Raw genomic sequence first — 25,324 nt, 5'->3', positions numbered from 1 at the left:
AGACCCAGGATCAAGCCCCATGTCAGGCTCCCAGCATGGTGGGGCATGGGGAATGCCTACGTGGTTCAGCTAAGCATCTGCCTTCAGCTCAGGTCATGATCACAGGGTTCTGGGATCGAGGCCTGCATCAGGCTCCCTGCTCAGCTTGGAGTCTTTTTCCTCTGCCTATTTCTCCTCTGCCTGCTTCTCCATCTGCCTGCCGCTCCCCTTGCTTGTGCTCTCTTTCTCTGTCAAATGAATACATAACATCTTTAAAAAAAGAAAAAAAGATGATGATGGTAAATCAAAGATAAAAGAGTAGAAAGAGAAGCAGTAGTCATATTCAAAATATACTGAGGGTCAAATTGAGATGATTTGCTAAGGCATTTATGGAAGTACAGGAGAAGGGGCAGCCCCGGTGGCACAGCAGTTTAGCGCCGCCTGCAGCCTGGGGTGTGATCCTGGAGACCCAGGATGGAGTCCCACATCGGGCTTCCGGCATGGAGCCTGCTTCTCCCTCTGCCTGTGTCTCTTGCCTCTCTCTTCGCTCTCTCTGAATGAATAAATAAATCTTTAAAAATATATAATAATAATAATAATAATAATAATAATAATAAAAAGGAAGTACAGGAGAAGTTAAGAGAGGAATCAAGAATGATGCAGGGTTCTTAAAGTGAGAGCCTTTGACAATCTTACTATTTACTGAGTCTAAAGTAGAACCACATTTGAAATAAAAAACCTTAAGATTTTCTACATATTAAGTTCAAAATACTCTAATTAGACATCAAAGCGAAATATTCCATTCTAGAATACAAGAGGGAATATTGGTAGGGCTAGAGATAAACAACTGAGAGTAATCGGAATATACAGTATTTTATAGTATTTAAAACCAAAGGACACCTAGGGTAAGACCTTCAAGAGAGCACTTTCCAACACCTAGAAGTCAGGTAGAGCAGAGGCCAGCAAAGGTGACTAGAGAGAGCAGCCAATGAGTTCGGAAATAGGAGTGGGAAGGATGAAGAACAGGCAAGTGTGGTATCAAGGAAGCCTAGAAAAGAAAGTTTATATCAACAAAAACAAGATCCAAAATGCAACAAGCACACAGTACACAGCATAGCTCTTTTTCTCCTCTTTTATTTTATCTTTTGCAAAGACCACTGAACTGATAGTCACATTTATCAAAGAAATGCTATTTAGTATAGGGTACCCCATAAGAGAAATACCTTGTAGAACAATGGTTCTTAAGCCTAGATGCACATCCAAGTCACCCAATTTTTTAAAATTATAGCAAAATGCCTGGCTGCATGCCCCAATTCTAATTTAATTGGTCATAGTTGCAACTCAAGCACCAGGATTTGGACACCCAGTGGCACAATTCATATCATAAAGGAAGAACTACTTGATTCTTACCAGTTTCCAAATAATAAGATCCCTATCATCCTCTTATGGTGACCAATTAGTTTTCTTTGGGGGAAGAAAGGGAATCATTTTTTGGTCTTTTAGTATCATGATGATCACTGCAGTTATTATCCTTATGTATAGTCAAACATTATGTGTTAGGTCAGCAGGAGCATCCTAAACACTGGCTGCCGAGGCTAAGGAACATGAGAGCTTCAAATACACACAGACACACTAAATATCAAATTAAAGACAGCAGAACAAGGTATTTAATGCTTTGTGTTACTACAGAGAACGTCTATTGAAAAGATTCTAAAAAAAAAAAAAAAAAGATGTATATATGAGGTGATGGATGGGTTCATTAACTAGATGGAGAACATCCTTTCACAACTATATACACATACCAAATCATCATTACGTATAATTTAATTAAATATTTTAAAATTTTATTTTTCAATTATACCTCTAAAAGTTGGGGGTAGGGATGCCTGGCTGGCTGGGGGCAGGGACACCTGGGTGGCTCAGCAGCTGAATGTCTGTCTTTGGCTCAGGGCGTGATCCCAGATTCCTGGGATCAAGTCCCGTCAGGCTCCTTGCATGGAGCCTGCTTCTCCTCCCTCTGCATGTGTGTTTCTGCCTCTCTTTCTGTGTCTCTCATGAATAAATAAAATCTTAAAAAAAAAAAAAAAGTTGGGGGGGGACGGTGACTGAGCAGTTTGGGGCCTGCCTTTGGCCCAGGGCGTGATCCTGGAGTCCTGGGACCAAGTCCCACATCGGGCTCCCTGCATGAAGCCTGCTTCTCCCCATGCCTGTGTCTCTGCCTCTCTATCTCTCATGAATAAATAAAATCTTTATGAAAAAAAATGTTGGGGTTAAAAAGCAAATGATATAAAAATTATCAGCATCAGAGCTGGCAGGATGGGCCGGGGCTCAGGCAGTATGTATGTATGTATGTATGAATGAATAAATAAAATTATCAGCCTCAACTACCATTACAAAAAAAGTCATAAAGGAGAAGAAAATTATTTCATCATCCATCACAGTGAATGACACAGTAATGGTACCATTCACTGTGTAACAAATTACCAGAATTTGCCTGTATGTACAACTATAAGGAAATCGTAGTTTGGTTTGACAAGATTTCTTTTTTCTTTATCAACAATTTAGGATGGGGTCTTGATTCCAAAACACCTAAAAAGATAGGCTATTTTATGTACCAGCCCTGGAAGAAGTTTTGAGTTATTCAAACACTACTCTAACACAATGAGAAGTTATTCACGTATGTCAATATTGTGAATGGAGTCGATCATGCTGAGCTATAGGTGACTAGTTGCTGAGAAAAAGTTACAATAAATAAATTAACCCAAAACAAGTAAATGACTATACTATGCTCAAAGTAAACAAATACTGGAGTAGGAGAGAAATGTATGTGCAAAGTAAAAGCACCTATTACTAATAAGCTTATCTGATAGGGACGCCTGGGTGGCTCAGTGGTTGAGCATCTGGCCACTGGCTTAGGTCATGATTGCAGAGTCCTGGATTCTGGGATTGCAAGTCCCATGGGGAGCCTGCTTCTCCCTCTGCCTGTGTCTCTACCTCTCTCTATGTCTCTCATGAAAAAATAAAATATTAAAAAAAATAAGCTTATCTAATAAAAAGTACAACTACATAATTTTTAACACATACATATCTATCAAGACAAACCACTGCCTCATCAGCAGTAAAGTAAGCAAATCTAAACAATCACCACTCTATATCTAACTACTTTTTCTTTTCTTCAGTTAAGTAATATATATATTTCTAAGCATGGTAGGATTAAGCCACTTAACTATCATAAAACATAAATCATAAATACCAGATAATTAACAAGAATCAAAATTAAAATTGAAAAGGAAAAAAAAAGGCTAAAAATAGTTTAAAATATTACCACATCCTACTACTGTAAACATGTAATTTTTTTTCTTTTAAGTAATCTCTACACCCAATGTGGGACCTGAACTTACAACCTGAAGATCAAGAGTCCCACCCCCTCTACCAACTGAGCCAGGCAGGCATCCCCCAAAACATGGAATGTTTTACAAACCCTTAACAATGTTTCACTACATGTATTAGCAGAACAGCAGCAGCAACTCCACCTTCCCACAAATCTTCAATGTATAAGGCAGATATATATACATGACAAAGTGAAGAGTGGAGGCACAATGTTATCTAGTAATGATCTCTGCACTTTAATTATCAAAGATAGGGATCCCTGGGTGGCGCAGCGGTTTGGCGCCTGCCTTTGGCCCAGGGCGCGATCCTGGAGACCCGGGATCGAATCCCACGTCGGGCTCCCGGTGCATGGAGCCTGCTTCTCCCTCTGCCTGTGTCTCTGCCTCTCTCTCTCTCTCTCTCTCTCTGTGGGACTATCATAAATAAATAAAAATTAAAAAAAAAAAATAATAATAATTATCAAAGATAAATATTATTAAAAAAAAAAACCTTGGTGGGCACCTGGGTGCCTCAGTGATTAAGCATCTACCTCCAGCTTAGGTCATAACCCCAGGGTCCTGGGATAGTGTCTCAAATTGGCTGCCCTGCTTCGCAAGGAGTCTGGTTCTCCCTCTCCCTCTGCCCCACTTCCCTGCTCATGCTCTCTCTCTAAAATAAAAAATAAAATAAAATAAAATAAAATAAAATAAAATAAAATAAATAAATAAAATAAAATAAAATAAAATAAAATAAAATAAAATAAAATAAAATAAAATAAAATAAAATAAAAAAATAAAATAAATATAATATAATATAATATAATATAAATAAAATTCAATTAATTAATTAATTAATTGATTAATAAAACAAACCCTTGGCAAAGAAGATGTATTTATATTTTAGGGATATGCTGATTTTACAAAACTAAAATTTCATAATAAGCTAACGTGATCAATTATTTTCATATGATACATATGAAGGCAAATTCCACCTTCATCAAGTGATCTAGGTAACATCATCTATGACAAACAAATTGTCATCAGGTATCCCTTAACATGATACAGTGAGAATTTTATTCTATTTTCTCCAAAAATGCATAAACCAAATCTGATCATTACAAAAACAACAAACAACCCCAAAATGGGGAATATACAAAATAAAAGATTTATACTCTTCAAAAATACCAGCGACATGAAAGATAAAAAAATGTTGAGGAAACATTAAGATTAAAGGAGTCACAAAACTAAAAGCAATGCATGATCCCCAACTGGATTCTAAGTAGAGAAAAAAAAAACTGCTATGAAGGACATTATTGGGACAATTAGTACAACTTCAATACTTAATAGTATCAATATTAAATTTCTGGGTCTTGATAATTATTCTAAAGTTATGAATACCCTTGTTCTTAGGAAATGCACACAGTGAAGTATCTAGGGATTATGCTAGAATTTTCAAAAAATGTGTGAAGGTGGTAGGGAAGAAGAAAGAGGGAGAGATGGGAGTAGGAAAGACGACAGAGATAGATGATGGATGGATGGATGGATATAGAACAAATGTAGCACAAAGATAATTAGTGAATCCATGTTAGGGAATTTATACATTCATGTGTGACAGAGAAAGGGTATAGGAGTTTTCCATCTTCTCTATTAGTTGAAATTATTTCAAAATTAAGTTTAAAAACTCTGCCTTTTGGAAAAAAAGTCAAGAAAAACATCAAAATGGAGAAAATATTGAACTCCTATCACAGCAAGGAAATCATGTTTTTCATCATTTAAAGATGAAAGATGAGTAGGTTAACAAAATTTCCATCCTCTAAATACAAAATTTGGGGCACCTGTGTGGCTAAGTAACTCAAGCATCTGACTCTTGATTTTGGCTCAGATGATGATCCTATGAGATAGAGCCCCACAGTGCGCTCCAAGCTCAGCATGGAGTCGGCTTGAAATTCTCTCTCTTTCTCCCTCTGCCCTTCCCCATGGCTCACATTCTCAAATAAATAAATAAATAAATAAATAAATAAATAAATAAATAAATAAATAAATAAATAAAATCTTTTAAAGATAAATATACAAAAATATAGGAAAAGGGTAATGCAAATATATAAAAAATATGTTTACATTGTGTTTACATTTCATGTATCTATACAAGTATATATATAGAAATTATGGGAATATCAATACAGAGAAACTTCTTGATAGAACAAACAGAAGTTTATGGGGCAACCCGGGTGGCTCAGCGATTTAGTGCTGCCTTCAGCCCAGGGCCTGATCCTGGAGACCCGGGATCGAGTCCCATGTCAGGCTCCTTGCGTGGAGCCTGCTTCTCCCTCTGCCTGTGTCTCTGCCCCTCTCTCTCTCTCTGTCTCTGTGTCTCCCATGAATGAATAAATAAAATCTTAAAAAAAAAAAAAAAAGTTTACGAAGAAATGACAAACCAAAGTATCTGTTACATGCAGAAAATATGTACATTTAATTTAAAGTTATATAAATAAGAAAAAATTCAATAGAAGGGCAAAGTAACCAAATAATCAATTTAGAGAAAAAAAATAACCAATAGCCAGAACATTAGAGATATTCAAATCTTGCTAGTAATAAAAAAAAAATGTGTTTGGCAAAGATAAAACAATGCCAATTATTAATGTCAATAATTATTGCCAAGCTTCAAGGAGACTGGGGAAACAGCACTATATTATATATAGGTTGGACTATGAATTGTTAGTTTTCCAGAGGGGGGTTTAATAATACCTATAAAAAGCAAACCTAAATATCTACTCTTTGAACTAGTGAAATAGCTTCTAGGAATTTATATTAGCTCCCAAAAGCAGTTTATAAAAATATGTTCATTGATTACATTGTCCTTTATGTTGGGGATAATTGGACCAAAAAAGATACATCAAGAAAGCACTAGTTAAGGGCACCTGAGTGGCTCAGTTAAGTCTCAGACTTAATTTCACCTCAGGTCATGATCTCAGGGCCATGAGATCAATGCCCACATTGGGCACCTTGGTCCGTGGGGAATCTGCTTCAGATTCTTTCTCTCTCCTTCTCCATCTGCCCCTCCCCCCAACTTTCTGACAAATCTTAAAAAAAAAAAAGGACTGATTAAGTAAGATAAACTATCACATAAGAATAATAAACAACCAGTAGTGCCTGGGTGGTTCAGTCAGTTAAGCATCTGCCTTCAAGCTCAGGTCATGATCCAAAGGTTCTGAGAGTGAGTCCCACATCAGGCTTCCTGCTAAGCAGGGAGTATGCTTCTCCCTTTGTTCCTCATCCTGCTCATGCTTGCTCTTGCTAGCTCATACTCTCTCTCAAATAAATTTTTTTTTAAAGGAATAGTGGGGGGATCCCTGGGTGGCTCAGTGGTTTAGCGCCTGTCTTTGGCCCGGGACATGATCCTGGAGTCCTGGGATTGAGTCCCTCATCAGGCTCCCAGCATGGAGCCTGCTTCTCCCTCTGCCTTGTGTCTCTGCCCGCCCCCCTCTCTCAGTCTATCATGAATAAATAAATAAAATCTTTTTTAAAAAAGTTTAAAATTTAAAAAAAAGGAATAGTGTAGAACCATTAAGAAGTAATAAGCTTATTGACATGAAACACTGCCCAATATAGAACTGAAAAAGCAAGCTACATTTAGGTGCAAAATGATTCAATTTATTTTGTACTTATGTTAAGAAATCCAATATGTACAGAAGAATAACGATTTTCTGAAGGTGTTATAGTTCCATTATCTTCTTGAAGCTTTTTAGTTTCAAATTCTTAAAATAGTAACAGGTATTACATTTCTAACATACTTATTTCCATGTGACCAAGTGGAGGAAGATCAAGACCCTACTAGAAATTAAGAAAAAACTTTGTTGGCTGTGAAATTTCAAAGTCTGTCATAATTAGGCAACATTAGGTGCTATACTAAGCCCTTCCTTTCCCTCTTCTCAATCCCTCTTCTTTATTCATACTTCATCCTGAAGAATTAACAACTTCAAATATTTTCAGTAAAGACAGTGCACGTTTTAGGAAATTCATCTAGATGATTTTATCAATTATCCACACAAAGACACCAACAATAGAGCAGCCACATTGATATTTTTTTAAGGTATGAATAAAACTGAACTCTTTAGTGAATGTTTGAAGAATATTGTAAAAAAAATGAAAAAGGCCAAAAAATACAATGCAAACTCCACAGCATAATCAAATTGCAGGCTAACATATAGTAAAAGATAATAACAGTAATCTAGACACAATATACAATATACATATTGCACAGGGGCTGTTCTACATTATAAATTATCAAGAGGCACCAGAGCACAAGTGGTTAAGGACAAAGACTGAATTTATACTGCCTCTGAAGCCTTCCATCTGCTACTAACTGCCCATAACCTTAGAAAATATTTCATCTCTTCTTACCTCGGTCTCCTCATATCTAAACTGAGAGCAACAACAGTAATTACTTCAAAGAACTTCTTTAAGAATTAAATTAGTTAAAATAGGTAATGTAATAAAATATGTAGGTAACCTGCAAGGCACAAAATAGCATTATTAAAGCCTTTGCTAATCATGACTATTTCTGACCCCTACCTTCACTTGTTCATTATACAACAAATACTAGAACAGCCAATACAAAAAACTTTTTGAAATCAACTGCTTATATATTTAATTTCCAAACAGTCTAAGCTCACCAATCTACAGAAATAGTTCTAAAAATCTTTCAAATTGCCACAATAAAGTATCACCCAAGATATATATATTCATGGAGAATCTGGGTAGCTCAGTTAGGAGGCCGGCAATTGGTTTCAGCTCTGATTGTGATCTCAGGATCACGGGATTTATCCCCCAACGTGGGGGGGGGGGGGGCCTTTCACGCTCAGCGGGGAGTCAGCTTGAGATTCTCTCTCTCTCTTTCCTTCCACCCTTGCCCCCACATGCTCTTGCTCTCTCAAGTAAATCATATAAAAAAAAAAATGCTACTCCCTACTCATTCTTTTATATGCCTCCTTTTCTTTCTCTTAGAAGCACTTATTTCTATAATTAAATAGTGGTGATGGTTGCAGAACGCTATGAACACACTAAAAAACTACTGAAAACCTTGGTAAACCTTATAGTATGCAAAATATATTTAAATATATGCCTGAAATGATCTCCTTACAAACATAAGACAAAACTTAGGTTTTCAATAAGACACTCCTCACCTTCTTATACTAAGGGTAGGCAAAAACTTCTTAGAATACAAAAAGTACTATCAAAGAAAGTTGATAAATGAGATTTCACTGAAATTAAAAATATTCAAAAGATCCCATTAGGAAACCAAAGACAGAAAAGTGCCTGGTGACTTAGTTGGTGGAGCATGTGACTCTCAAACTCTGAGTTGTGAGTTTGAGCCCATTAGGTGTAGAAATTACTTAAACAATAAAATCTTAACAACAACAAAAAAGGGACATCATAGAGTCTGGAAGAAAGTATCTGCAATATATATATATATATTCAAATAGCCATAAGCACATGAAAATGAGCTCAACCTCATTTCTCATCAGGGAAATAAAAATTAAAGCCAAAATGAAATACCACTAAAAATCTAAATCTACTAGAATAGCTAAAATTAAAAGACTGATAATACCAAGATATACAGCAACTAAATTCTAATTCACTGCTGGTGGGAATATAAAATGATACAATCAATTTGGGTAAGAGTTTATAGTTTCCAAAGCTAAAAAATGCCCTATTCTATGACTCAGCAACTCCATTCATAGGTAAACAGCCAAGAGAAGTTAGGTTAAATAAAATGCTATAGCTGGAACTAAGCCAAGATGACTGAAATTGTAATATGGCAAGGGGAGAATAGAGGACAGGATAATAGACTGGAAAGGGATATTAAATTCTGTTTTATTAAGAATATTTTCATCAGGGTGGTGATGGCACAGCTGCATACAAACATATGAAACAATCTTTAAACTGCTAAACACTTAAGCATACTTTAGAAACTTTATTGTACATTACAACTAAAAATTTTTTTAAAAGACTCCCTAAAACATCATCACCTCACGACCTTCTCTCTATAGCTGACTCCCATTTACTTCCTACTACTCCTTCTCAGTCATTATATACTTTTGACTTATCCCTAGTCCATGTTCCCAGAAACCTTTCATAGGTCACTATTAAAGCATTTAAAACATTTCATTACTTACATCTATTTAGATCTGTACACACCTAAAGAATGTTAAGTTCCCTGAAGAGCTGAGGCCTGGCTTTCTTATTCACCTTGCTTCCAAAGTACCTAGCACACTGCCATGTACTGTAGACATCAATAAATGTTTTCTGGATTTCAAGGATTCCTATGACTTCTAGAACAATGCCTCACTAAATCATACCCCTTAATTTTTGTCTTTTAAAGATAATTTCTTTCCCCCTCTCCAATGGGAATCTTCTACAGTTTCCAAAAAGAGGATCTGGGAGAAAAATGCATTTGACAGGCTTTGAAATGAATCTGCACATCATAATCAACCAGCAGAATTGCTGCCCTAAAGAAAAATAAATGGAAATACACACAATGAGAAAGTAAATGATTCTCTTAGTTTAACAACAATAAGCTCTTACATTTATTGGATACATACTGTGCAATTCTAGGGGGTAACTATTCTTAAAACAGCTACATCTTAGATGGGGAGTTTATTTTATTTTTTAGATGGGGAGTTTAAAAACTGTTTATAAAACTACTTAAATAGCAGCTGAATAATGTGCTTTAAAAAAAATTGTATTAAAAAGAAAAAATTTGTATTCCAGGACACCCAGGTGCCAGGTTGAGCATCTGCCTTCAGCTCAGGGCATGACCCTGGAGTCCTGGGATCGAGTCCCACATCAGGCTCCCTGCAAGGAGCCTGCTTCTCTCTCTGCCTCTCTGTGTCACTCATGAATAAATAAAGAAAATCTTTAATGATTAAATAAAACTTTCACAGTATGAATGAATGAATGAATGAATGAATGAATGAAGAGGGAGACCTAGCTGACTCAGTCAGTATAGCATGCAAATCTTGATCTCAGGGTCGTGAGTTCAAGGCTCACATTGGGCACAGAGCTGGCTTAATATAAATAAGTAAATTTTTAAAAATAAAAAATAGAATTTAAAACAAAGAAAAACCCGAATGTTAAGCATATGAAAAGATGCAAAAAGAAAAGCAAACTAAAACACAGTAGGATACAACTCATCTATTAGACTGGCAAAAATTCAAAAGTTTGATAACACCTTCTCAGCAAGGCTATTGAGAAGGCAGATGCTCTAACAATGATGATGAAGACACAACCCCTATGGAGGGCAATTTGGCAATATTTATCAAAATTACCAATACTTAGGCATCTGGATGGCCACTCAGTTAAGCGGCTACCTTCGGCTCAGGTCATGATCCCAGGGTCCTGGTATAGAGTCCCACATCAGGTTCCTTGCTCAGTGGGGAAAGTGCTTCTCCCTCTACCCTCCCCCTTTCCCCCACTCATGGTCTCTGTCACGCTTACACTCTCTCTCAAATAAAAATCTTTAAAAAAACAAAAAACAAAACAAAAAATCACCAATACTTCTATTATATAGCCTTTGATCTACCCTCTCATATGATTTTTGGGAATTTTTCCTACAAATATAATTATGCATGTACAAAATGACATTATGTTCAAAGATTTATCACTGCAGTACAATTTAAAATAGCCAAAGACTAGAAATAACCCAAGTATCTATACAAGTTTGGCTAAATAAACTAAAAGAATATTCTTATGATCAAATATAGAAGATCTTCATCATAAAGTAAGTTTAAAAAGCAAGGTACACATACATGCAGCAAAGATGTCAACAGTGGGAAAAAGTTGGTATAGGGTGTAAGGGAACCCTCTATAATCTTTCTAATATTATTGTAAATCTAAAACTGCTCTAAAATAAAAAGCTCAGGGCACCTGGGTGGCATCAGTTAGGCATCTGCCTTTGGCTTGTGACCCTGGGGGTCCTGAGATCAAGTCCTGAGTTGGGTTCCCTGTTCAGCAGGGAGTCTGCTTCTCCTTCTCCCTCTGTCCCTCCCCAACACTCATGCTAATATAAATAAATAAAATCTTAAAATAAAAAGCTCATTTAAAAAATAAGGCATTGAGAGTATATAGTTTACTGAATTATGTGTAAGAAAAGTGAATGAAACTACAGATCTACTTGCTTATACTTTCATAAATACTAGAAGAATTCACTAGAAACTAGTAATAGTGGGACACCTGGTTGGCTCAGCGGTTGAGCGTCTGCCTTTGGCTCAAGGGATGATCCCGGATTCCCAGGGTTTGAGTCCCACATCGGGCTCCTTGCATGGAGACTGCTTCTCCCTCTACCTGTGTCTTTGCCCACCCCCCCGTGTCTCTCTCATGAATAAATAAATAAAACCTTAAAAAAAAGAAACTAATAATAGTGATTACGTATTTGGAGAAGGAACAAGGAAAGAAAAAAAGGAGCAAGATATCTCAATGTAAAAATTTTTTTTAACTTGTTAAAGATGGTCTTTTCAAAAAACTGGGTAATTTTTAAAAAGCAGCTCCACAAGAATTATCTCCTTCTCTAATGAAACCCAAGGGAAGTTTCTGGCACAGTATTTACATACCAGAAGATTATGGGTTTAACTACTATTAAACCTCTAAACACAAATTTTAACCTCTATGGTATATGCTTTCCATAATTAAAAACCAAAATATTTTAATTTTTAATGAAGATAAATAGAAAAATAGCTTTTATAGACACTTGTTCTTTATACAATTTTTCAGAACACATCATTTGACATAATTTACCAAAGCTCAGTAATATGACCTCAAAACTGAGTGAAAACAATCAAACCCCTCAATATTGTACAATTTCACTTTTTTGTATAATAATCAGTTATTTGCTAATAAGAAGGCTGAAAACTATGGCAGTGAGAAAAAAAAAAAGCACAAGGTATTAAAAGCCACCAATTTTAAAGACATGTATGTATTCATACCAGTCTGTTCATTAGCTATTTTCAAGACCCTACACCTCAGTAGTTTTCTTTCTGTTTTCCAAATTTTAAAAATTGGGTATTATTTTCATCTCCATCTATTTTTTTAAATTCCATGCATCCACAGGAATGCTAAAACAAGTTTTTTTTTTTTGAACTATTTTTAGAAGTGGGGGGGGGCACCTGGGTGGCTGAGTCAGTTAAGTATCTGCCTTCAGCTGGGGTCATGATTCCAGGGTCCCAGGAAGAGCCCTGCATCTGGTTCCTTGTTCAGCAGGGAATCAGCTTCTCCCTCTTTCTCTCTCTGCTCCTCCCCCAACTCATGCTCCTGCTCTCTCTCTCTCTCTCACCTTCGAATAAATAAAATCTTAAAATAAAAAAAATTTTTAGAAGGGCAAAAGTATGCCCATTAAGAAATATACAACCAAAAGTCAAATAACGCACATATGCTTACTTACCTTGAAAGGTTTGTCTCCACTATGTGTCAGCATATGCCTCTGTAACCAACTCTGACTGGTTGACGGAGTGTTATATACTTTACAACCTTTCCATAAGCAAACAAATACCTGTTAAAAGAAGAGCCATAATAATTTTCATCACTTATTTCAACAGAGTTTTATTCCTCGTAAGTTCAAATGAACATGTTGCAAGTCTTAACAAAAAGAACCATTAATGTATGAATCAATCAAAAAGGCTTAATAGTTAAACTTTCTGAACTTCCGGTATATGAGAGATATGGTTTTAAACCCTTTCCCTGTAAGGCCACTGTCCAATTCCTTCAATGAGAACGACAAACCAATCCCAAGATGTCATTCAGAAGGAAATATACAAAATATTAACAACATATCCCTAAGAGCTAGGACTATACATAATTATTTTTAGAACAAGCATTATTAAAAAAAAAAAAAAAAAAATAGAACAAGCATTATTAATTAGAAATACCAGGAAAATATAAGGGTATAAAGAAACAATGAAAATAAATCAAAATAATCAAATATTAATTGAAGATGGAACTTCAAAAAATGAGTAAAGCTATTAAATTACCATTAAATTTTTCTGCTCTTGATTCCTTATTCTCACATGCATACTAATACTTATTTTTACATTGTTCTATTCATTAAAAATTATTTCCACTTATCTTCATTATAAAGCAAAATCTAATACAAAATGTTAAATTAAACAAACGCAAAAGCAAATGGGCATAAACTGCTCTATAATCATGAAAGACCCACATACTTGGATTCACATAATTAAGTATGATTGGGATTAGAAAGTACTAATCTAACAACTAACAATCTAATCTTTATCATCTTCTTACTAATAAAATACCAATTTTCTAACATTATATTTCCATCAAACTGAACATTGAAAACTGTACCCCAACATCAGTAAAAGTATGAATCCACTGTAATCATAATCTTCAAAGAATCATTAATAGGCTCTGCTCTTTTCTAAGGAAGAGCAATTATAAATAGAGCCACACTTTGAAGACTACACATCTAATAGAATGAACTTGGACACAGAACTGAAAAACAATCATTAAAGAGTTTAAAATACACTTTTTTTTTTGGAGGGGGGAGAGGAGTGCCTGGGTAGTTCAGTGACTAAGCATCTGCCTTCAGCTCAGGGCATGATCCCAGGGTCCAGGGATTGAGTCCCGCATTGGGCTCCCCAGGGGGAGCCTGCTTCTCCCTCTGCCTATGTCTCTGCGTCTCTGTGTCTCTCATGAGTAAATAAATAAAATTTTAAGGGAAAAAAAAAAAAATCGAGGGCAGTAGCCCGGGTGGCTCAGGGGTTTAGCGCCGCCTTCAGCCCAGGGCGTGATCCTGGAGTCCCGGGATCGAGTCCCACATCAGGCTCCCTGCATGGAGCCTGCTTCTCCCTCTGCCTGTGTCTCTGCCTCTCTGTTTCTCAAATAAATAAATAAAATCTTAAAAAAAAAAAATATATATATATATATATATATATGGGGGGGGGGGGGCTGCCTGGGTGGCTTAGTGATTTAGCGCTGCCTTCAGCCCAGCGCAGGATCCTGGGGACCTGGGATTGAGTCCCAGGTCAGGCTCCCTGCATGGGGCCTGCTTCTCCCTCTGCCTGTGTCTCTGCCTCCCTCTCTCTCTGTCTCTCATGAATAAATAAAATCTTTAAAAGAAAAAAAGAAAAAGAAAAAAAAATCTTTTAAAAATAAACGTTTTTTTTAAAGTCTAGAAAAATCAGCTATCTTAAAAATAACTGAGTTTTTAGTGATAACTAAAACCATTTTATATCAGGTCTAACAAGGCAATACTGTTATTGCTGTTTGACACGACTATTTAGAGTTATCACATATCCTGATTTTTGTACAGACTAGCTCATTTCTTTTAGTAAGCAGATACAGAAATCATAACCTTTCCTCCTTCACACTTCAAATCCCTGAGCCTAATGTATGTTTACAAAACGATTCCTCAAGTTACCAGAATTAAAAGCTATTTTTAAAATAAATGCAAAAAAAAAAAAAAGAAAAGAAAAGAAAGTTCTTAAAACTACTCATGTACTCATGTTATGTTGTGGAAATTAGTTCAGTAATGTTTAAAAATCACATACAAATGATTAGTGCTATCTATTTCCTGACTCAAGACTACTAGACTCTGGGATCCCCAGGTGGCTCAGCGGTTTAGCGCCTGCCTTTGGCCCAGGGCGCGATCCTGGAGTCCCGGGATCGAGTCCCACACCGGGCTCCCGGCATGGAGCCTGCTTCTCCCTCCTCCTGTGTCTCTGCCTCTCTCTCTCTCTATCATGAATAAATAAATAAATCTTAAAAAAAAAAAAAAAAGACTACTAGACTCTGAGTCTTAAATATTCAATTCTCGGGAATCAGAGGTTGATTTAAAATTTCCTAAAAAAAATAAAAATAAAATTTCCTCAACAAGCCATACCACATTAAAAAAAAAAAAAAAAGCCTTAAAAAGTAACTGGAAACAAAATTAACGTCATTCATGTAATAATTTCTATAACAGTGAAGAGTTCTGCTGTCTTAACTCTTTTTTTAGTATATGTGCTGCCGAAGCGAGCACAGCTGTCTTAACTCTTAAATAACATCTGTGAATTATTCTCAAAGAAACAATTAAGGTAAATACTCCAACACTGCCCCTACCTAACATTAGCCAACCATTGTATTTGAGAGAAAACAACAATCTCTGACTTTTAATTTTTTTCCTAGGAATAAATATGAATATGGAGATAATGGCACACTGTAATTTCACTGGATAATAGCCTTCACTATGAGTAGGTACGGTCTAGACTCTAGATGGAATAATGTCTAGTAACACTATTAGAGCAACACCTTCAGGTTCAAAGAAAAACCGTAACTTTCAACCTAATGAATTTTATAGGAAATGAAGTAAGTGTAAAGAGACTGAAGCTAACTATGTTCAGCTATAATGGAGTGAAATATTTGGAAAATAATTCCCAACGGCAAGGGCAGGGGAAGAGGAAGCACTAACCTTGCACAAGGATAAAAGAGGCACCAGAACTCCACACCAAGGATCCACAAAAACCACAAAACTGTTTAAAAGCTGAATTTATTTTCCTAATCTATGTTAAAAAGACACTTGATAAAAAAGAGTTCAAACTCTGGCAAAAGGATCATCTTCAAACTTGAGAGTTTTTAGAGGCACAATATGTGAAAAATTGTTTTCATACCCAATTTTTAGAAACTGTCTCATTATAAAAATTAACCCTGAAAACTGACCAAACACCACTGGAATCCAATCCAAATGTGAAAGGAATTATTCAAGAATAAAATCTGTCGGGACGTCTGTGTAGCTCAGCAGTTTAGCACTGCCTTCGGCCAGGGCGTGATCCCAGAGTTCTGAGCTCGAGTCCCACATCCAGCTCCCTGCAAGGAGCCTGCTTCTCCCTCTGCCTGTGTTTCTGCCTCTGTGTCACTCATGAATAAATATAAAATAAATAAATAAAATCTGTCATTCCTCTATATTATCTTAAAATGAATTAAGCTTTAGCAATACTAATCAGAATGCTGAGGCACAGAGGTTCATAGTGTACCCTCTCGTGATAGATTTATATTAGATTTGTAATTAGAGGTAACAAAATTAGGGGTGCCTGGGTGGCTTAGTCAGTTAAGTGTCTGTTCATGACCTCAGGGTGCTAAGATCGAGTCTGGGGGTAGAGCTCTGTGCAGAATCTATTTGAGAGATTCTCACTTTCCTCTCCATCCTCCCTCCTCCTCCTGCTTATGTGCTCTCTCATAAATAAATAAAACCTTAAAAAAAAAGTATAGAAATAGCACGAAAGTAAATGATCTGAACTCTAACCCAGAGCTTTCACACTTTGCAGTGATGTAATCATGGAAGATACTTATCTAAGCCTTTATTTCCTTTTTCATCAAACACTGTGAGCACACATTTGCTAACTCCAAAATATGATGAAATGCAAGATGATATATTCTCTCAGTAGGACTATTTAACAGAAAAATTGGGTTTATGTTAATAATTGGAGGTCCCTTCTCAAAATTAACTGCCACCAAATTTTTCTGCCCGTCTGTCTTAAAGAAAAGAGAGAGGAGAGAAGATGTAGTTATTAAAAGAATCTTTAAATGTGTAACAATCTAACTTACAAAGATGTAGCGGTCTAAATTTCAATGTACAAGGAAGTTTGGGCTTTCAATCGAGAAGCCCTATAGAAAACCTTTCTCATTACTGTCAGAATAGGTCAATTTTATTTTAAGGGAAGTCCTCCAAAATGCCCCAAATGAAAAAGACTGATACAACCCTGGGAACCAAGGCCAGTGTAAGTCTCCCTATCTAGTTACTAACATCTCACTCTTGGAAGTATACAAATGAATCCAACAAAATTTTAAGTAAATTGTAAAATCTACTGCAAACTTGACAAAATCTAAGTATGTATAAGGAAAATTCAGTTAGTAGTAAGGTAAATTAAAATCACCAAGTATATTCTAAGTAGAGCTAGTAGGCAACATAATTTACAAGTAGGCATGGGGAAAGGGGCTGGTTTTACCAAAGAATTTTTGTATGAATTAAAATCATACAAAAAGATTTTATATAAAGCAAGAGATACACCATCTAAATTCAAGAAGGTGTTGGATGATCCCTTAAGCTTTAATATTTCTTAGAAAAAAAACCATCTCACTCTTTTACAAAATGTTTGAACAAAACATTTTAATATGTAATTATTTTGTCTCAAATCAGTTTGCTCTTCTAAGACATAAAATGACAGTTATAATTCTGTATCCTACTATTCTGAGTCACATTGAGTATTTTCAATTTTCTGTTAAAGCATATTTACTAAAACAGAGAACAAAAATATTTAATAGAACACTCAAATTACATGAATTAAGCATTTCTCCTTTATTACAAAATATATAACCAATTTCATGTTGTGTTCAGGAGATACCAGATAGGCAATCAAAACTCAATGTGAGGGGCACCTGGGTGGCTCAGTGAGTTAAGTGTCTGCCTTTGGCTCAGGTCATAATCCTGGAGTCCTGGGACCAAGCCCTGTATCAGATTCCCTGCTCAGCTGGGAGTCTGCTTCTGCCTCTACTCCTCACCCCACTCATGCTAAGAGATGAATAAAATCTTAAAAAACAAAACAAAACAGCCTTAGTGTGACCTCCTAAGACTGATTTCACTTTCTAGTAACATTCCAATTTAACCCTGAGTGTCTACAAATGTCATTTTATATGGCATATAAAAGTAAGTGACTTCATTCAAGTCTTTGAATATCAGCCCTCTCCCCAAATCTTCCTTGGGCCCTCTGCCCTCAAACACCATAGAATATATATAAAAATGAACTTAATAAAATGACATGTGCAAAATAATTCCTGCATCAAGGGATCCCTGGGTGGCGCAGCGGTTTGGCGCCTGCCTTTGGCCCGGGGCGTGATCCTGGAGACCCGGGATCGAATCCCACATCGGGCTCCCGGTGCATGGAGCCTGCTTCTCCCTCTGCCTGTGTCTCTGCCTCTCTGTCTCTCTCTGTGTGACTATCATGAATAAATAAATAAAATCTTTAAAAAAAAAAAATAATAATTCCTGCATCAAGAAACACATTTTTTTCTGACAACTGTTTTTAAAGTGAGAAATAGTTAAAACAGAAAGAACAGAACACTAATGGATTGTTACTGAACCACTGAAATCCTACAAGACGAAGTTTCCTGCCTACCAAGTCCTCAGTGTAAATTAAGAGGACACGGGGATTTGAGATTTGATTAGTAAAATAGCTCAGCCTAGGTTTTGAAATCCAGTCATGCATGCAAGTATGGACCCAAGAACACAATTCTACTATACCTAACAAAAAAGGTTAAAAAAATTTTTTTGCTTCTTTCTCCTTATATTTTTAAATAGTAGAAAACACTTTCAGGAGTCTTCTTTAAAAAGGTACATTCAGGGGTACCTGGGTGGCATAATCGGTTAAAAGTGTCTGACTCCTGGTTTTGGCTCAGGTCATGATCTCAGGGTGGTGAGATCAAGGCCCTCATCAGGCTCTGTGCTCAGCACGGAGTCAGCTTGAGACTCTCTTCCTCTTTCTGTGCCCCTCCCCCCCCAAATAAATCTTTAAAAAAGTAAAAGTTACATTCACAATTGGTACTTAAATGGTTAGTTTAAATTTTGAAATAGAAGATTCTACCCATTTTAATACATAAAAAGGTCAGAAAAAGGTAACCTATCCAATTTCAGCCTCTAAATGTAATTATAGTCCATGTGACATGGCAACATAAAAAGCTTAAAGAGGGGGAAAGAAGTTTTTCTAAGCTGTTACATGATGGTTTTGTTTTCCCACTGTGACTATCATAGTGGGATGAGAATAAGAACAGGAATTAATATAGTATTTAGATCTTACTAACTTACTGCTCCAATAAAACTGTCATCTTTTAATAATATGCTTTAAGAAGCATAAAATCCGGGATCCCTGGGTGGCGCAGCGGTTTGGCGCCTGCCTTTGGCCCAGGACGTGATCCTGGAGACCCGGGATCGAATCCCACATCAAGGTTCCCGGTGCATGGAGCCTGGAGCCTGCTTCTTCCTCTGCCTATGTCTCTGCCTCTCTCTCTCTCTCTCTCTCTCTCTCTCTCTCTCTCTCTGTGACTATCATAAATTAAAAAAAAAAAAAAAAAAAAAAAAAGGAAGAAGCATAAAATCCTCTAGAGGTACCAGTATTTTCCTCATTTGTTTCTGTTCCATCAAGACAGTTTAACACTTGGGGTAGAAGTAATAAGAAGAAATCTTAAGAAGAAGAGATAAAAGAAATCTTTAAAAAATGGTCTTGAAATTAGCTGTTTTCCACATATATGAGATATCTACAACAGTCAAAGTTACGAAAACAGAAAGTAGAATAGTGGTTACTAGGTGCTGGGGAGAATTAGGAAGTTATTGTTGAATGGGCAGATTTCAGTTTAGAGATATTGAAAAAATTCTAGAGATGGACACAGATGATAGTTGTACAACAATGTGAATGTACTTAATGCCACTGAACTGTACACTTAAAAACATTTACAATTTTTTTAAAATTTTCTTTAAAGAGGCCATTAAAAAAAAAAAATGTCCAAACAACACCCACTCTATTTTAAGCACAAAACCAGATCAAGATTTCCTGTTACATAGCCGTGTAGAGTTTTCAGAGTTTCATTCATACTTTCGTTCTGAAAGCTTAGTCTATATACCAATGACTGGTATGTAAAAAAAAATCTGAATGTATTTTCTCCATTCCTCTGATTCTTTAACATTTGTAGTTCAGCAACTAATGTCCTTCAAAGATCAGGCCTTCTTTCTGTGGTCAAAACAGCATTAATCTTAAAATTAGCTAGACAATCTTACTATTCATAATAAAATAATTTTATGAATAAGTATAAAGCAAGAAATGACATGAGGGGGACAGGTTCATATCAGCAAGTTTATACTTATTGTAAAAATACCAAGACTTCATGCCTAGCTCTTTGATATCTATAAGGTAAACATAGCAGCAGTGATTACAGGATACATTCAGTCTGTACCTCCATTTTTTTCTACAGATCCTTAAAGGGCTGAAAACATTCTCATAAGGCTGTGTACTCCTCAACATGTAGGATCCAACGCTTAGAAATATGAAATTCTCTAACGCCTACCAGAGATGCCCAATAATCTATACAGTTCATGACCCTATATACAGCTAAATCAAGGGACTAAAAAAGCATCATGCCATGGCTCAAAAGGCTATCTTAGTGATACATACCTAGTGACATCAAGCACTGCCTCACAAAAGGCAACTCTGTGATAACTAGGAAACCGACTTGGTTAAGATAGTTCACACAAAATCTGATACATGTGGTAAGGGAAAAGACTATTACAAAAGTAACCTAACCATTGAGCAGGGCTGGGTTAGGAGGTAAAAATAACATATGATGGGCAAAGTTCATTAATACACCATCTGTCGTCAAAATCAAATCTAGTAAGTCAAATCTTACCAAATTTAAGTAATCAAAAGATTGCTGACACATTACAACATATTGTGACAATGGCAAAGTTTTCTAAAAAGAAACTTCAATGCACAAATAACACTAGTTAAAATATTAGAGGTGTTTATATGGCTGCGTGTTTTGTTTTGTTTTTTTAAAGAAGATCAATAATGCAACCTAAATATCAATGCAACCTTGGAAACAGTTACCCACTCACTTAAACCATAATGATCTTAACCATTTTAGTATCAGTTTATCTCAATAGTGGTGGCAGGCTGATAGGAAATATGTGGCCTAAGAATTATGTGTACTTACAATGTGACGTTAATTTCTGGAAAATGCACTAACGTGGTAACTATTCAAGACAAACCTAGTGAAGTCGAAAAAAATTATAACCTTATAATACTTTGATCCATTACACTGACTCACCTAATCTACTTAGCTCTTAATTCACTATCCAATAAAAATTATATAAACTGACACATTAAAATGTATTCCCAAAAGGATATAGGTCAATACTCACTAATCATAACTTTCTGTCTAAGCCAGCTCTGTTAAGACCTGGGAAAAGGTGATCAATTCACTTTCACAAATAATGAGTACAAGCTGTCATTTCACAGAACTGTATATATTAATCCTGGTACCAACAATCTCTCCAGTTAATTTCACCATCAGGGATAATTTAAGACCACTCTAAACAAGAGAAATCCTAGCTGTCCTCAACTCAAAACATCACAAACTTGGAATAGGCTGTATTCATTTATTATATTCCCACTATATTTTAGGAAGTCTAATTTCTTCTAAAAGCAAATTAAAATCCAACACACAATATGTTCTATTTAATTCCATCAAGTATGTGGGAAATAAATACAAAAGCTTTTTAAAAAATAGAGCCTGTGTAAAAACAATCCCAAATTACTTTGAGAAAGAAAGCCTAACTAGCATGAATAAATTAATAAAACTAATGAAAACAGGGAGTGAAAAAAAGAAATGACAAAACCAACCCCTCCTCGCTGACCATCTACATGTATGGAACGGATGTGATCGGCCAGGTCTGGGCTAGAGTTGAAGCAAGCCTGGCACTGGTCCCAACAACAATTATAGGCAATATTTTTGCTTGAAGAAGTAGTGCTTCCTTGTCCATTCATCATTGCTGGAGTTGAACGCCCACTGGAAATTGTGCTGTCTACATCCATTATAGTACTGCTTATGCTACAAAAGAAGAAAAAAGGCTGTGTTATTCCTAGAAATTCACTAACATGAATATGATCTTATAAATATTCAATTAAGATTACTACTTGACATTATGCTCCATATAAAGCATACTGACCATATTTTCTATTAGAAAACAACATGGTTTTGAGATGATTGTTGGCAATAAAGTGCAAATCAAGGGAAAAGCCTCAAAACAGGGAAGAGATAATTTAAGCAACTTTGGCAGACATGAACTCCCCAATGCTACAATCTACAGAAAACAAACCAAACACAAACACACACACACAGCTCAACACATTTCATCCCTTCCATAGTTCTAAGCAGCACAATAAACCAACGGAGTAACAGTTTCCAGCTATAAATAATTCAGAATCAAGAGTACCTTTACAGTATAAATCACTTGTTAATCCAAATCTTTTCTTCTATTCACTAATCTGAGGCTACAACTTCTTGTCTTATCCTACCTCTTTCTACCTCAAGTAAGTTTGGGAAACTGTGTATTTTCCCTTCTAAATAAAAAAACAGAACAGACAAAACAGTACAATAAAGTTTTCCTGATTTTGCTAAGTCCAAATAAAATATCTTTTTCTGGCCCTCAACTTTTTTAAACTCACAATCCACAAAAGAGGTCTGAAAAGCCAATCAATCAACTCTTTTTATTTTTTTTATTTACTAAACAAATTATTATATATTAGTTATCCTTTTATTAAGAAAATTATATATTAATAGAAATAGAAGTAATTCTGAATGCTCAAAATTTCAAATCTTAGTAAAATGTAACACACTTTTCCTTTTCAAAGTAATTCATTTAGGGGCACCTTGCTGGCTCAGTTAGTAGAGTATGTGACTTGACCTCCCGGTTGTAGGTTACAGCCCCACACTGGGTGTAGAGATTACTTAAAAATAAAATCTTTAGAGGTGTCTGGTTGGCTCAATTGGTTAAGTGTCCAACTTAGCTCAGGTCATCCTAATTTTTTTTAATCAAAAACAATTCATTAAAAAAATTCTTTTCAGTATCTTCCCAATACAGAAATTACAGGGAAGTAGCTTCAACCACGGAGGGGTTAACAGTCAACAACAAGAATGTTTGCAGGCTAAATCCGTCAAAAGCAATGTATCTGTTTACAATTTAAGTAATTTTTGAAAACTGTATTAACTTTTAAGAAATATGCTTCCCTACTCCCAAGCTTTTATTACAGAAAGCTTAACAATTTACATTTTGTCCTATTTGTTGTAATTTGTTTTTCTCAATTATCTGCAAATTGCAAACATGATACTTCAACCACAATTATTTCAGCATATAGCTTCTAAAAATAAGAACATTTACCTATAACCACAACCTTATTTGCTCATACATAAAAGCCAAAATAAATTTTAACTTATTGGGGTGTCTGGGTGGCTCAGTCAGTTAAGCATTTGCTTTGGGCTCAGGTCATGATCCCAAGGTTCTGGGATCGAGCTCCACATTGGGTTTTCTGCTCCACGGGGAGTCTGCTTCTCCCTCTCCCTCTGCCACTCCTCCTGCTTGTGCTCTCTCATGCTTTCTAACAAATAAAATCTTTTAAAAAAATCTTTAACTTATTAAGTGTTTTGTTTTTCCCTCCCCCACTTATTAAGTATGCTTAATAATGATTTGAGTTCTAACATCCAAAGCACATATTTTAAAAAACTAGCAAAAATGTTTTCATGTGATATTTTAGACATAAAAAATGTCTAAGATTTTCCTTTAAAGAATATTCACATAAGTTTATCTGGCTACCAGTCAACATGTAAGTTCTAAATTTAAACTCTGTGGGGCAGCCCGGGTGACTCAGTGGGTTAGCACCGCCTTCAGCCCAGGGCATGATCCTAGAGACCTGGGATCGAGTCCCACATCAGGCTCCCTGCATGGAGCCTGCTTCTCCCTCTGCCTGTGTCTCTGCCCCCACCCCGGGTCTCTCATGAATAAATAAAATCTTAAAAAAAAAAAAAAAAAAAAAAAAACTCTAAAGCTTTGGGGCAACTGGGTGACTCAGTGGTTGAGCATCTGCTTTGGGCTCAGGTCATGATCCTGGGGTCCTGGGATTGAGTCCCATATCAGGCTCCCTTTGGGAAGCCTGCCTCTCTCCCTCTGCCTATGTCTCTGATGAATAAATAAATCTTTCAAAAGTAAAAAATAAAATAAACTAAAACTTTGTAAACTTGGGGCACCTGGTTGGCTCATTCAGTAGAGCATGAAATTCCTTTAAAAAAAAAAAGATTTTATTTATTCAGAGAGAGAAAGAGAGACAGAAACACAGGCAGAGGCAGAAGCAGGCTTCATGCAGGAAGCCTGACGTGGGACTCGATCCCAGGTCTCCAGGATCACACCCTGGGCTGCAGGTGGCGCTAAACTGCTGTGCCACCGGGGCTGCCCAAATTCCTTTTTTTTTTTTTCCTTAAAGATTTTATTTATTCATGAGAGACAGAGAGAGACAAAGAGAGGCAGAGACACAGGCAAAGGGAGAAGCAGGCTCCATGCAGAGAGCCTGACGTGGGACTCCATCCCAGGTCTCAAGGATCACACCCCAGGCTGAAGGCAGCACTAAACCGCTGAGCCACCCAGGCTGCCTGGGCATGAAATTCTTGATCTCAGGGTTGTTACTTCAAGCCCTACACTGGATGTAGACATTTTTTTTTCTTTTGTAATTTCCATTGAACTCTCAAATGCAAATCAGCTCTTGAATCGCTGAATATTTATTCATATTTATTTTGGCAGGAATAAATTGTGAGTATGGCAGTTTTTCTATACTGAAATGCATATTTTCATTTGAGCCTTAGAAATCCCAAGTTTCATGAGGCCCTTAACCATGAAATGGTTGGTTATCTATTTTCCTTATCCCTTGTTTCATATATTTTAAAACATTTTAACTATAAATCTCATACTTTTGTAAACTATACCAATTAACTCTAAAGGCAAATAAAATTTTAAGTTTTAAGTGAACAACCAACCACATTCAAATTATAAACAATCTTAGAGGATGCCTGGGTGGCTCAGTGGTTGAGCGTGTGCTTTCGGTTCGGAGCATGATCCCAGGGTCCCCAGATCTTAGGAAAAGAGATAAATCTCAATGACCTATTGTGATACAATCTCTAAGGTACAGCAAAGTATTAAAAAAAAAAAAAAAAAAACATATACACACACAAATGCAGGGTAGTAATGCTCCAATTTCCATACCTAGATCAGGGAGAGAGACAATATAGACACAACTATCGTCTAAAGAAAAAGCTTCTTTTGAAAGATACACAAAACACTGTCCATGTTTTTTTGGATGGAGGAACAGAGGGTCAGTAGGAGAGAAACATTCACTATA

The 25,324-nt window shown here is 36.1% G+C and overlaps 1 protein-coding gene across 6 annotated transcripts in view; it reads right to left on the bottom strand.

Moving 5' to 3' along the window:
• AEBP2 (AE binding protein 2) overlaps positions 1–25,324 on the bottom strand; it is a 95,398-nt gene that overhangs the window by 48,336 nt on the left and 21,738 nt on the right. For all 6 annotated transcript variants that reach the window (XR_005379920.1, XM_038576966.1, XM_038576965.1 and 3 more), the window contains exons 2-3: positions 21,782–21,989; positions 12,784–12,891 (exon numbers count right to left, since the gene is read on the bottom strand). Coding sequence is in view for 5 of the 6 variants with exons in the window: in XM_038576966.1 (XP_038432894.1) it covers positions 12,784–12,891; positions 21,782–21,989 (316 nt within the window). In the remaining variant the exon portion in view is untranslated. The remainder of the gene's footprint in view (positions 1–12,783; positions 12,892–21,781; positions 21,990–25,324) is intronic.

This window comes from Canis lupus, chromosome 27 (assembly GCF_011100685.1).
Source record: "Canis lupus familiaris isolate Mischka breed German Shepherd chromosome 27, alternate assembly UU_Cfam_GSD_1.0, whole genome shotgun sequence".
NCBI lineage: Eukaryota > Metazoa > Chordata > Mammalia > Carnivora > Canidae > Canis > Canis lupus.
The sequence above is the reverse complement of the archived record's forward strand: the minus strand, read 5'-3'. Positions and strand labels throughout refer to the sequence as shown.